This window comes from Mauremys mutica, chromosome 1 (assembly GCF_020497125.1).
Source record: "Mauremys mutica isolate MM-2020 ecotype Southern chromosome 1, ASM2049712v1, whole genome shotgun sequence".
NCBI classification, from domain to species: domain Eukaryota; kingdom Metazoa; phylum Chordata; order Testudines; family Geoemydidae; genus Mauremys; species Mauremys mutica.
Genome location: NC_059072.1, coordinates 204,539,928 through 204,554,887, shown reverse-complemented (window position 1 = coordinate 204,554,887; position 14,960 = coordinate 204,539,928). Strand labels below are relative to the sequence as shown.

The 14,960-nt window shown below is 42.0% G+C and overlaps 1 protein-coding gene across 2 annotated transcripts in view; it reads right to left on the bottom strand.

Moving 5' to 3' along the window:
• Positions 1 to 1,230: 1,230 nt before the first annotated feature.
• The window catches only part of PCP4 (Purkinje cell protein 4), a 73,706-nt gene continuing 59,976 nt past the window's right edge, over positions 1,231 to 14,960 (bottom strand). The window contains exon 3 of one of the 2 annotated variants that reach the window (XM_044985110.1): positions 1,231 to 1,577. In XM_044985110.1, coding sequence (XP_044841045.1) covers positions 1,450 to 1,577 — 128 coding nt within the window. In that variant the 3' untranslated portion in view covers positions 1,231 to 1,449. The remainder of the gene's footprint in view (positions 1,578 to 14,960) is intronic. The other variant, XM_044985117.1, reaches the window with a different exon arrangement.

Below are 14,960 nucleotides of genomic sequence, written 5' to 3'. Positions count from 1 at the left end.
GTGAGTTAAATTACTCCAAGTGGTGTCAGATAAAGAATAAAAGCCTATTGCTTTGTCCATAGCTTTTATCCAATTAAGGAACTATTACAAAGTTTATGCTATTTCACATGACCTAGCTCACAAGGTTAATGCAATCCTTTATTATTTTATTTTATAAAGATTTATTGACCTAAACAAAATGGTATTACCACAACCCAAAACCCATTACAATTTTAAAATTATCATCCTGAGGCTCTTATTATATGATGTGGTGTACCTTTTGAAAGAAAAATGAGAAGTCTGTGTTCTCTACGGTCTATATCCTGAGATTACTAGGCTCATATTCACAAGTTATTTGTGAAATTTCTAAAGGAGGTAAGCAACAGAAAGGCATCAAAGCTAGAGACAAAATATGATCTTGTGGTTGAGGCACTGAACTAGGATTCAGAAAATCTTAATTTATTCCTGGCTCTTACTTACTTTGTCAGAAAAATAGTGCTTCCCTACTTTACAAGGGTGCTATGAGCTAAATGTATTAATGAAAAGCTAACATATTTCAGTGACTGGGGGGTGGGGGTGGGGAAGGATGGTCACATAAAGTACCTAGAGAAAGAGAAAACTGTAACAGGAGGCAAAGCATATGTTGTGGTTTACTTAGCAAACCATGGGAAAATACAGAGGGTCAGGAAAAATACATTCATTGTTTGGATAATCAGGAAAGAAAGAGTTTAGAGGGGAAAATCTCCCTCTACATCAAATCTCTGAATGTGTATGTTGGTGGGAGGTGGAGGGGGAGGGTTATTTCTAGAACTGTTGACATCTGGCATAAGCTGTGTAATTCTGACCAGTAGGATCCAAATGGGGATGTATTGTGTTCTCTGTTTTCGATCTTGGGACCCACTGTGGGTGGTGATTTCCTCACCTGAACCATTTTATTGTCCGAATTGTGAGACGAAAATAAATGGCTCACCTGCCTCCTCCATACCACCTCCTGTCTGTGATTTTTCACTTTCACCTCATTACAGGAAAAATCATTTTATTGTCACATTTGACTGGCAGCTAGAATTCTCTAAATGAGGTAAGCAGGGCTCAGACATGTTATATCTTCCCTCAGAAAAAAAATCTCATAATACACGGTGCTACATTATGTCTCCAAGCTGTAAGTGAAGAGGAAAACAGGTATCTGAGCTGGATTTGTTTGTAACACTGTGCTTGCTGTATTAATATAAAGACAGATGAAAGAAGACACTTTAATTACTTCATCCTAACTTTTTATTACAACATCAAGTAAAATGGTGAGTTACAGAAGAAAAGGGATTGGAGATAATCACAAGGATGAAGCCACTCACAAGCTCATTGTTACATACCTGCCAATAGGGTTTTAAATATTCTGTACATGCATCTTAGTTTTATTTATTAATTTCCTGACAGATCACCTCAGAACTACCACTTTAAACTACAAGGTAGCTACTAAGACTGGGATCCTGCCTTTTTCTTCTGGAATTTTCTGAACTGAGACTGTATCGCCACTGCAGCCCGTTCTGTCTCTGGTGCGTCCATGTCTATGTCAAAGTCCTCTTGAATTTTCTTCTGTCCATCTGTCCAGAGAAAATGAAAAACAAATTAATGCACCATGCATCTCATGCACCATGAGATGGAAGTCGCTCCCCCCCCTGTTTCTCTCACATAGTCTGTCTATGAAGCCACAAAGGCTATTCGAGAACCAGAAGGCAACTGTGACAGAGTGCTGAGTCCCAGCAGCTGAACTAACATTCTGGTCACAGAAACTCCAGTGCTCTAATTGGTGCTCTAATTATAGCAGAGTTCTCATTATAAATAAGATCTATTTATTTGATGTCTGAACCAAAAAAGTTTTGTTTTGTTTTCAAGGTTATTTTAACCTTTAAAAGTATTTGTAATAAAACTGGCCTAAAATTTGAAATGAAAAGTTGTTGTGAGTTGAAAAGTCAAAATGTTTTCTTTTGAAAATGTCAAAAGGAAACATTTTGACTTCTTTGGAATTTTTGTTTCGAGGGATTTGGGAGTTCTGACTGAAACAATATGGCGAATTCAACATGAACGTGCACAGAGTTTCAACCTGCATTCTTGGGAGGTGACCAAAAAAAAGTTTCATCCAAAAATTTTCACCGTGCTCTACTTATAAAATGTTATGGCCAAACTTAGCACCCAGTCCTACAATGAACTGCATGCCAGCGAATGTCTATGCCTGCATGGAGCCCCAATGGCGTTAGTAGGGCTCTGTGCAGATCCAGGGGTCCACTCATTCAGAACAACTTGCCTTGTCTTGCCTCGAATTGTAATCTACAGTATATTCAGGGCAGAGACCATTTCTGGTGTCTCTATATTTTGTAATTTTATCATGAGTTTTGCAATATTTGAGGTGTTTCTTAAAGCCCTACATCCTGGAGTCATGGAACTACACCAGAAATTCAGCTTTAATTGAAAAAGAATAAGGAAGTAGCTAGCCCTTTAACTGAAAAAGAATAAGGAAGTAGCTAGCCCTCACATTAGCAGAGATAAGCTTAAAATATGAATCCTAAAGGTGCAAAAGTCCTAGAGCAGGGATCGGCAACCTTTGGCACGCGGCTTGCCAAGGTAAGCACCCTGGCGGGTCGGGACGGTTTGTTTACCTGCCACGTCCGCAGGTTTGGTCGATCGCGGCTCCCACTGGCTGCGGTTCGCCGCTCCAGGCCAATGGGGGCTGCAGGAAGCGGTGCAGGCCGAGGGATGTGCTGGCCGCCGCTTCCCACTGCCCCCATTGGCCTGGAGCGACGAACTGTGGCCAGTGGGAGCCGCGACCGGCTGAACCTGCGGACACGGCAGGTAAACAAACTGGCCCAGCCTGCCAGGGGGCTTACCCTGGTGAGCCGCATGCCAGAGGTTGCCAATCCCTGTCCTAGACCAAATAAAAAGAATGCCAAATATACTATTCTTGAAATCTCATGATTGTATTAAAAATCTTATCATTAGGGGGTACCTAATGCATAATTTTTGAATACTTGGGGGTGGAGATACTGCATGTCTTTTCAACTGTTTACTGAAGTGCCTACCACAGTTTAGACACTATGGACTCCAACTCAGTGATTCTTGCACTGAGCAGAACCTTAATCCCAAACAATCGTACTGATTTCAGTGGAACTACTCAGAGCAAGATAATCTTCCTCATGAGTAAGGATGACACAATAAGGTCTTCTGTAAATAATGATTGTTATTAATAAACAAACATGTTGACATTATTTTGTTTTTCTTTTTTATTAAGAAAATTGTAACAGATTTATAAAACAAATTCTGAAATAAATTATTTAAATTTCAAGAGCTCTTTATCTATCTTTTCTTGTTACCCCATCTGTGATGGGGCTTCTACCCCACACAGGTGAACAAAGAATTAATAGGAGTCAGAGCTCAGTCTACTTTGCTGCATCTGGAGATTATAATGGGCTTGATTTGTTATTAGACCCAGCTGGGGAGAACCTGGGTCTTCTTTGTAAAGGAAGCAAGTGAAAGCTACAGAGAAGGTCCAGGAGAGAGGACGTAGGCAGTTCCCTGACTCTGGAAAGAGTCTGGGAAAGGCAGATTGGAGAAGCCCACAGGGATGGAATTAATCCTTGAGGTGGTCCTGGAAATGGGGCAAGGAATTGAGAGGCAGTCCCGCGGAGTTGGTGTTCTGACAGGGAAAGAAGGAGCTGAGAGGACCTAAGGAGAAACCTGGGAACCAAAGGAGAGGCTGTGTTAAACACAGGCTGTGGGGAGGCAGCATGATGGACTGGGAGGTAGGATGTGGCCTGGGAACACTGGCAGAGGAGTAGAGGGTGCAAGTGCACAGGGGCCCATGCAATTTAGAGAGCCCCTGGAGGCTTGACATTTTGTATCATTGTTAAGGCTTTAAGCTTGTCATGGTGTGAAAAAAGTCATAGATAGTGTTTTTCCATTTGCTCATGACTTGTGTGTGTGTGTGTGTGTCCATGATTCACCCTGCAGTAGCAGCTCCTTTTCTCCTGTGGGGCTAGAACTGGTGCCCTACTCTATCTATTGTAACCTGGCATGCAGGGTCACAGCACCACTCAGGTTTAGCCCACCCAACTTTCTGTCATGAGGGGGGCAGGTGAGCCAAACTTCAGTGAGTGGCTTTATGACTTGGTGCACCTGCTCACAGCATTGCTCAAGTTTGGCTGCTCCATCATCGTGATGACCTGTTTGAGATCATACAATAATTTTGGTTGCATAGTGCAATCAAAAGGTTAATTAAATTAAGGCTACTTGGTGGAAAACTTAATCCCACTAGTATTACTTTGCACTTCTAAAACCTTTCCATCCAAGAAACTCAAAGCTCTTTACAAACATTCGTTCATTGATCCTATGGGATACAGAAACATAATTTCCATGTTATACATGAGGAAACTGAGGCAGGTATTTGCACAGACTCACACAATGTGTCAGTAGGAGAACCAGGAACAGAGCCCAGCTCTCATAACCTCTAAAGGTATGCCTGCATGGTGATTAAAAAACCTCATGGTGCTGAGTCTCAGAGCCCAGGTTAGCTGGCTCAAGCTTGGGCTGTGGGATTATAAAATTGCAGTGTAGATGTTTGGGCTTGGGCTGGAGCCCGGGCTCTGAGGTCCTCCCTCCTCACAGGGTCTCAGAGCCCAGACTCCAGCCCAAGCCCAAACATCTGCACTGCTAGACCCACAGCCTGAGCTTGAGTCAACGGAACTGGGCCACCCACAGTCATGCCACAGGTTTTTTTTATCGTAATGTAGACATACCCTAAGCCATACTTGCTCCCCATTACAGAAATATGAGTTTCAATGCCAGGGCCCAGATCCACAAAGCATAGGCGCTGACTTTTATTTTTCCACACGGATGCTCCACCCCAAGGCTCCACCCTCACTCTGCCTCTTCCCGCCCCAACCCCTCCCATGAGGCCCCCACCTGCCTGCCGCTCTCTGCCCTCTCCAGTCCTTCCTGAGCCTCCAAACAGCTGTGCCTGGTAGGTGCTGAACACCCGCTATTTTTTTCTGTGGGTGCACAAGCTCCAGTGTGCCCAGGGACTCGGTGCCTCTGCACAAAGGGACTTAAGTGTTGCAATGCTCATCCTAACTTTTAGGCTCCTAGCCCCTTAGTGGCATCCACAAAGCCTGGGTTACATACCTAGGATCCCTATACAATGCATGTGCAGAGATAAGCACTTGAAAACAGGATCCACAAAAGCCTGCCCGAGCTAGCCAAGAGCAGGGGCTGACAAGGAGGCTGTGTCTTAAGCCCTGCCCATCTTGGGAAGTTAGGCACCTGTATCTGGGCTGAGTTAGGTACCTATGTCTACTTGGGAACCACCTGAAGTCAGGTACCTAATCTGTTACTTACAAGAACAGTGGCGGCACATGGTGCTCTCGCATGATACATCTATGATAACATATATGTTTTGTTTTAAAATGGTTATAAACCCTCACGATTCTGGGAATTAACCAACCACTAACTGAAGAAGGTTAAGAAGAAATTTCCCCAGTAGGCAGGTTATTCCATAATTATCCATTGTGGGGTTTCTAGAAGCTCCCTCTGAAGCATCAGTTGGCCACTGTCAGACACTGGATTTGGTATGTCCCTATGTAGAATGAGTCAGATGGACACACGTGGTCTTGTTTTCACAAGGGGGCGGGGAAGTGTGTTCTTAACTTGAGCTGGCTAACTCAGTTGAACTAACTCAAGGTAAAATCTTTAACATGACTGGCAACCTTTTGTGAAACTACACACTGCACTGTCTTTTGTAAGATTTTACTGTAAGTTGGCTAACTTGGGTTCAGATCACACCATTTTTTCCCCGTGAAGACACATTCTAAGGGTGTTCTATGGCTGTCAGCAACATTAGACTCCCAATGGAGCATTATGTCCAATCTAAAATGCAACATAACATTCACAAACCACAGACTCCCAGGTTATTAAGACTTGTCCACTACTAACATGCTCAAATGCTGGTACCGATACACAAACAGGATTCCCCTCCTCTGTCCAAAGATTATCCCTCATCCCCACTTTTTTTATTTTATATGGGCAAGTTAAGCTGAGTCTCCCATTTATAACACCCCTCAAAATGATTTCACATAGTGAACTATCTGCCAGCTGCAATACTATATGATCTGTACTGGCCACTTTAGACAGCACCTCCATCAGTAGATGGTGCTATATCCTTATCTTAGCATTAAGCTGTTGTCTTGTATATTATGTTGTTGTTGTTGTGATCTGGGGTGATTAGCAAGTTCAGTCTTCCTGCCTGTGTGTGCTGGAGTTGGTACTGGAACTTGCAGTGTCCAATAAATCTCTAATTCTATAAGTGAGTATTACAGAACTATCTATTCCATTTCCAGAACTAGAATGTTAACCTTCTTTTGTGCTGCAGAAAATTATAAGCAATAACCAATACTAGATGGATAACGAAACTTTGTCAGACTCTTCCTGTAAAGAGGTGAACAATCCTTGTACACACTGAGGCTTCCCAGCTAACTCCTGAGAAATGTGGGGCAAGTGTAATTACTCACAAATGCCTTTGGCTAACTTCTTTCTTTACTTCTCAAGTCTGTACCAAAATGAATGATGACAGCACAGGAATATGGAAAAACGTTAGATTTTCCTCCCAAGCCATGAATACAAAACAGTCCTATGAGGCATTAAAGCAAGGGGGTATAGGGAAAAACACGTTTCAAACACGGTTAGAAAATTAGAGAGTTAAACTTAAGAGTTTCAATTCACTCTTTGCTCTCAGAATAGCTTCATGTTGCCATAAATGAAGCAAAGTTTGTTTTTCATTTCCGCTAACAACATTCGGTATGAAACTGTACTGGAGCATAGGCTGAAAACTATAAATAGTAATGACACTTCAGACCCTAAGTACCACACTCTCTCCTTATCCCAGTAAGGATCAACAGGAGTTACAGAAACGTGGGTAGACTATACTGCAACGAATGCATTGTTTTCAAGGGTTGAATTGCATTACTTAGCAACTGGCGCAACTAAGGGATGGGGAAGAATGTCATCACCCCCACAGAAAGCTAGCTCATGTAGGCACTTTACCTCCAGTAGGGTCAATGCCTCCTCAAGTGGCCCAGTGCTCAGAGGACTACACAGGCTGCACCATTCTTTATGCTTCCCTGACCCCAGCCTGTTCAGCCAGCCAGTACAGGCCCTGGTTAAAGCAAACCAAAACTGAAGTGGGGAGCTCCTCATTTCTGATCCCATGGATGTTACGTCCATGTGGTAAAGTGATGGTGCATCATCTTGTGTGATAGGACAAAAGAATACTTGACCAAACTCCACAGCAGTTCCCATGAAGGCTCATACCCTGCCAGAGAGTGTGGATTTGTGCGCAGACTGTGGAGCAGCACAATAGGCAAATCATGGTCTTCCCAAAGACCCTCTCCATTATACAGGGCCAGGAAAGCCGAGAGAACTGACAAGACCATTCGGTTTCCCCTGGATTCAGGTTAAAGGAGGGAAGCCAGAGACAGAGTTTCCATCTGTCCCTGGAATAGAGGGGGAGCTGGAGGTGTTACAGAGATTTCCTAACCTTTCTATGCCCGAATGAGTTAGAAAAAACAAACATTCATTTGCAAATGCCTTTTGCTTGTGTTTGCTGACTCGCAGCTTTTAACTGGACTTCTCTGAATGAGAAAAGACGAGAAAAACTGGTTTGTGACTTGTCTTCTGCAAACTGTAATTACCCTTCAGCTAAGCCCAGCTGGAATCCCCTTCTAACAAAGCCTTGTTAGAAAACTTAACACCTCTGCCCTCAGGCTGCTTTTCCAAACAGCCAGAAAGGAAAAAAAACTCCCTTGCTTTGGTTTTTAAAACAATCCCCTCTAGCCTGCTTTCCTAGCCTTAGAAGGAGAGAACAAAACAAAATCTCACTAGCTTTTGGTTCTTAAAAAATCCCAACCGCTGCCAATCATGTCATAGGTTTGTTCCCCACTTTGAACTTTAGGGTCCAAAAGGTGGGGACCTGCATGTACCCTTCTAAGCTTAAATCCTGGCTTAGATCTGATAGCACTGCCACCAACCAAAAACACAGTGTTTTGGTACACTTCCCATTCCCCCCAAACCTTCCCTGGGGAACACAGATCCAAATTCCTTGGATCTTAACACAAGGAGAAATTAACCGTTCCCCCTCCTTCCCCCCCCCCCCAGACTTTCCCCTCCCTGGGTTGCCTGGAGATGCTCCACACTGATTCAAACTCCTTGAATCTAAAACAAAGAGGGATTCACCTTCCCCCTCCTCTTGTCCCCACACCTGTCCCTGGTGAGTCAGACTGATCCCCTGGGGTCTCAAACAAGGGGAAAAAATCACTCAGGTTCTTAAAAGGAAAAGCTTTTAATTAAAGAAAGAAAAAGTAAAAACTAGCTCTGTAAAATCAGGATGGAAATGCTTACAGGGTGTACAGCTTATAAAAACTAAAGAGACTCCTTCCCCCCTAGCTTAAGTACAAGTTACAGCAACAGTGATAAAATATCCTTCCAGCAAATACACATTTGCAAATACAAAAACAAATAAAAGACTAATCCACCTTTTTAATTAAGGAAGCTTGGAGAGCCTGGATGTACGTCTGGCCCCTCTTAGATCCAAGAGAGAACAACCCCCAAAACAAAGACCACAAACAAAAACTTCCCTCCACCGAGATTTGAAAGTATCTTGTCCCTTGATTGGTCCTCTGGTCAGGTGTCAGCCAGGTTCACTGAGCTTGTTAACCCTTTACACGTAAAAGAGACATTAACCCTTAACTATCTGTTTATGACAACTGGTTACCACTAATCTTGCTTGTTTGCTCCGTCAGAGACCAGGTTTTTGTGTGGTTACTGCCTTACTATCTCCACCTTATTGGGCTGGCCTTATCTTCTGTCAGTTCTATGGGTCAGCTCCACAGTTGCCACCTTTCACACGGTAAATAAGCACCCCGACTTTCACAATAAGCCAAAAATCAAGCTAATCCCATTTCAAAACAAGTCCAAAACAAGCCAATCCCTAAGGACCCCAACACACTATGTGACTAGATCCAGCCGGTGTGCAGTCTGGGACTGTGGTGGGCCGCTGTGCACCCCTGACTCTCTCCCCCACCCTTGCCCCTGCTTGCTGGAAGCTGATAAAAAAAAAAGAAGCAACAAGCTGCAACAAGCTACAAGCCAAACACACAACAAGCTGCAAGACAAAAACTAGCCAACAAGCAACTCACAAGCCAATTAAGCCAAAAACAAGCCCAATTTCTGCTTTTTTTCTCACGGGTTTGGCATGTCTGGCCAGCTCTTTTAGCTTCCTGAGTTGATATCTAGGCCCAGACCTCTGGTTGGCTGATCCAATGTCAAGACACAAAGTTCTGTGAGCTCCATGACTCAGCTACAGCTTGCTGGGCTGATGTAAAGAGACAGCCCTCTGTGAGATTCCTGGCTGATCTTCTCCAGCTTGGTGGACTTATGTGAAAGACCAGAGTCCCATTCTGGCTCACCTCTTGCCTAGCTTGCTGCTATAATGCCAAGGCATAGGCCTTTGTGAAGTTATTGCCTGTGTCAGAAGAGCGTGGCCCTATCTACTCCTTACCAAGTTTGAGGACACAGCTGGGGTGCTGTGCCTTCACATCCCTGCAGTTGTGATAGGTCAGTACATGGATTTGGGGGGGAGGGGGAGGAATGAAGCCCCCAACCCCTGTACAATGGCATATGAGAATCTAATTCTAAAGATGCGAATCAACACAATAATTTCATTATTTTAAAAGAAGGACATCCCTACCAACTAGCTCAGGAGTTAAAGAAGAGCATTCCTATCTATGCATTTAAAATTCTACAGGGTAGTGTATACACGGATATAATTTTGTTGTAACCATTCTACTTGGTGAGATGGAGTTTTCTCTGCACGCCAATATATTGGTTCTGATTTCCTTAGCTTATGGTATTAATAATTTTACATTTTCAAATACCACTTTCAAATCTTAAAGGCAACCTGTTCTGTTTGAAAGTATGAGATTTTTTTTTTTTTGCAGTAGTTGGTTATTTTGAAGGAAACAGGTGCCTGGATGGTATAACTTCCCCACAGTAATCAACACCTAACCCTGAACAGCAAACCCCAGAACCTGCATCTCTAGTATGACTGCACACTCAGTGTGAAGAGAAATAAAGGTTGTGACTAGTGATAAGGTTAAATCTACAGCTATTTATCTGACCAGCAGCAAGCAATTCCTTAATACTCCTAGAAACAAGAGGGAAAAGGAATTAACATCTTTCTGTTAAAACTGTAAATTATCGTTTGGTATAAAGATGACTTTATTAGTCAGCCAGAATCCTTTTTTCCCTCAGATTGACCTTTACTTTGGTAATGCAGTGTTTTTATCTCAAATGTGAAAAATTAGTTTTGATGTAGGGCAAAGATGGTGGTTCTTTTATGAGTTTAAAATGTTTTTTTCAGCATGAGGCCTTTGAAGTGTCTGATTAATATTTTTCCAGTTCTAAAAATGTTAGAGAGCAGCAATATTATTTCTGACACAAGATAAATGCAATAGCTGAAAATTATGTATAATCGGATAAAATATAATGACACAGAAAGGAACAGCCATAAAGATAAATTTACAAAATTCTATTTTAAACTAATATCTAACCTGCTAAAGATGATGTTCTTCAACAATTAACATGGTGACAAATATTGTTTGTACTGAAACATTAATATTTTAAGTCATTTCTTTCTTCAGCAATAATTATATTAATACACCAATTATAGACTTTTTAAAAGGCTTAAAAATATGAGATTGTGCTAGCTTGGATCTTGGAGCGATTGTGGGTGTAAAGTTATATAATTAAAATACCAATACAGGGATTCTACTTCATGCAATGATGACCAGATAGAACATGCCACCTCAAGCTTCTAATCTCATCAGATCTTATTAGCTAAGGTTGTGCCTGATCAGTCCTCAAGTGGCTAGCACATAGGGAAAACTCAGGGTGCCACAGGAATAAATAATAATAATAGGAGCTATACCAATCTCCTAGAACTGGAAGGGACCTTGAAAGGTCATTGAGTCCAGCCCCCTGCCTTCACTAGCAGGACCATGTACTGATTTTTGCCCTAGATCCCTAAGTGGCCCCCTCAAGGACTGAACTCACAAAACCCTGGGTTTAGCAGGCCAATGCTCAAACCACTGAGCTACCCCTCCCCCAGGAAGTGGTGTTGATGGTCATGTGACAGCACTCCCTCTTCCTTCCGAATCACTACTGAACCAATTCCTGACCAGCAGGTACTATGCTGTTGAAGGTGTTATACTTATGATATGAAAAACCAAGGTTCTCCTGACTACTTTTAATCAGCTCAAGGTCCTGTGAGACTCTTTGCAGGAATATGAGCATTAGCCCAATGTACTGGACAAGTTTAAACTAGGAATTTTCATGCTGCCTTATTAAATTCCCTGTATTATACTTTCTGCCGAAGCTGTTGTACGGTATTGCTGTGTATAAATGAACAGCTACACTGTTCTGCCATAGAACTGGCTGCATTTCAGTAATGTGTGAAGTGAACCTCCCTCTCACCCTACTCTGGTGTATTGTAAACTGCATGAAAATTACAAGCTATCACTTTAAATGCAAGAGGTTTCATGATCCTTTATGCATGCTAAAGCGGTCTGTAGGGATGTATGCAGTCTGGGCCGAGCAACAGTCTGCCTGCAGAAAGCCAGCCTACAATGTTTCATTAGCAAAGAGTGAGGCTGAATGGAGATTAAGTTGAACAAGACCACTGGTCTATACGTGTCGCTGAGTGTCTTCCAGCCTAACTCCCCATGTTCCAGTTTTCCTGGCGTCCCATCAAGAAGTCCCTCCAGGGAACATTAGTTCTCTGGCTTCAGTTCCATTGATCAAGATTCATGTTTCCTAATTTTACAAATATTTTTACATAAACACTAAAAACAAATTATTGACACCCAGCGCCCCAGTAGTGTCCATAGTGGACACTATGCCACTCACACTGGGCAAAGCTGGAGACTTTCCACACAAAATGTCAATGTCATATATTGGGCACAAAGTGGAATGACTTTATTTGTAATGCGGTTGTTTATGGTTGCTCCGGTCTACAGATTGGAGCGACCATAAACATCCACTGGAGCTGGCATGTCTCTGACTGCTTTGATCTTGTTGGGATCTGCTTTCAGGCCCTCTGCTGTGAGCAAGCATCCAATATATTCACCTTCGCTGTTTGAGTTGCATTTTTTTCTAGGCTGAGTTTTATGCTCTTTTCCCCATATCACTGTAGAAAAGTTTATAGTCTTCTGACATGGTCTTGTTCAGCTTCTGTATCATTGCTGCCTTTTCCTACAGTGAGGATAATATCTGCAAGTTGAACAAGTGGAATCTCATGAACATTTGTGCTCTGCTCTGTCCATGTGCCTGAGTGGCTTCCAGCCTAACTCCCTGTGTTCTTTCCTGATATCTGATCAATAGCAGTCCCTCCACGGAACATGGGCTTTCTGACTCCAGTTCCATTGATCATGGTACAGACAGTAAGGTGGGTTGAGCTGTTCCTCTGTTTTAGGGAGCAGTCTGCTTTGTTTCTCTTAGTTTGGGGTTCTTGTGTGCTATTGTTGTGAATTCTAAGAAATAAAATAGGGTTATGTTGCAACATTCCAGCAAGAGTATTGTATGTTATCTAACTTCACTGTGTATCTATTGTGAAACGGAACATATTCTTTAACTGATGAATATATTATTTCTATAGTGGTAGTGTCTAGGAGCATTAGTCATGAACTGGGACCCCAATGCATTAGGTGCTATGCAAACACAGAATAAGTCTCTGCCCCAAAGAGCTTACAATTTCTATGAAGTGCACTTATACTTTCAGAATGTAAAGTTTAAAAGTAAGACCTTAGTCCTTACTCAAAAGTAGAATATCGAGTCCTTTGGAAGATTGTGCCACCCTGGACATCTAACAAATTTAATAAAAATGACTTCAAACAATTATTAATTGCAATGATCAATGGCACCCAAGGCCTTGATGAACAACACCACAAAAGAAGTATTCATCCTCAACTCTGATATAGCTTCCTTCATTTTATGACTTCCACATTTCTCCAAGAATGCCTCTTTTGCTTTGGCTTTCACAAGATAGTGTAGTGAATAAACTCAAAGAAATGGAAGTGAGTATGAAGTACCATACAAAAGCAGTAGAAAAGGTGACATACACTGCAAAAGCAAGAAGAGACAAGAAAGATGACATGGGTTACAGGAAAAAACTTGTCAATCAGGAAAATGAGGACTCAGAAAAACTCCAGCATAGAGTCAAAGGGGGCGTCTTTAACTAACAAATTTCAGGAAAGAGAAGAGCAAAATGTTATGCTGCTCCATCTTCAAACTACCAAATTAGGACAGTTTCAGGAGACCATTGTACACCAGGATAATTCTATTAGTAGCTAATGAGAAGTTAAGTTATAAGGAAAAGTTAAATTAAGTAATTGTGATATATTAGAGCTTGTAATGGTCACAGTGGTATATTTTTCTCTGAGTAAAGGCTATCACTGTGTGTTGATTGTAATGTAATTAATTGTACAGTCCATCAGCGGATAGTGCAAGGCACAACACCTCTGGGATTTGTCATTTATAACAAAGTAATTGTTGCAGGGAGTTATTTCATAACCTCTACATTTTATGATATATCAAGGAATGGCTCCCAAATAAGATTATATAAGGGTATTTCTTTTATTGGGCAGATTAAGAATAAAAGTGAGGGGGGAAATATAAGCCATCACAAATTACCATTGCTGATTTTAAATCTAAACACTAAAAGATTGATGTCAGTGACCTCAGGCACTGCAGCATGTCGCTGATGTCATAAAGTTGTCATGGCACAGCACCAGCCTAGTGGAGCCACTGCTCCAGGAATTTTTTTTCTGGAGAGAAACTAGCAGAAGAAGGTCTGGCCATTTCCCCCTGCAGCCCACCATGTCCTGCCAGCTGAACCCAGGAAATATGGACTCGACTGGATTGGCAGCGATGTGATGATGATTACTAGTAAAATCAGTGTCATTGTATCCCAGGCTCCCATTTTGCCCAAAGAATGCCAAATCAGCACCAAGGTGATTTGGTCACAGCCTGGGCAAAGACTGTGGAATAATACACATGGGTTGATTTGAAATGAACAAGGGGTACTCCGTGAATGAGCATATAAACTGACCCCTTTTAAGAAGTTTATTTAAATCGCCTACAGTAAAAATGGCATTCACTAAATGGAGGATACCGGTTCCTTTAACTCCCTTGGAAACTAGTACCCCATAGTTGTTTTGCTTCTTCCCTAGAGCAAAACAACTTCTGCCTGTATCTTGGGAAAGTTCTAGCTAATTTCCTGTGTTTTTCTTTTGTCTTGCCCATTATTTAAACAGATGAATCCGCTTTATCTTGGCCCCTTTCTCAATGTAGTACTAAAAGAAGATGAGAAGGAAGCACATAGCTAGAGAGCATCATAAGTGGATTCCATGGAAGTTAAGGACAAAATTATGTGCAGAGGAAATGTTTAATCTGAATATCCTTCACGTTAAAAATTATAATTTAATACTCACAAAAGGTTCTATATTTACTGCATTAAAATCTCAAATCCCTTACCTGCCCCAGAAAGGGACAGATTTAAAAGAGACAAAGGTAGTTCATGCTTCCTCACGTTATCCCAACCATGTGCTTCAAACCTAATGCTTGTGGTGAAAGGATAGCTCAGCATATTGACAGTAAGGGGGGTCGATTAGGGGGGTGACTTTTTACCAAGTTCTTTCACACTTACTGATTGGTCAGCATGTTTTGCTGCCTTTTTTGCAGTTGAGCAGTCAAATACATCAGCGCCTTTTATTCTCCTTTCAGTTTAGATCAAGGATATGAAATGTTAAGCCTGCTGATAGGACATAGGTTGAGTATTTCCTTAACCAAAGTTATGCTGACAATTTTGAAGTTAACTTGGCAATGTTTCT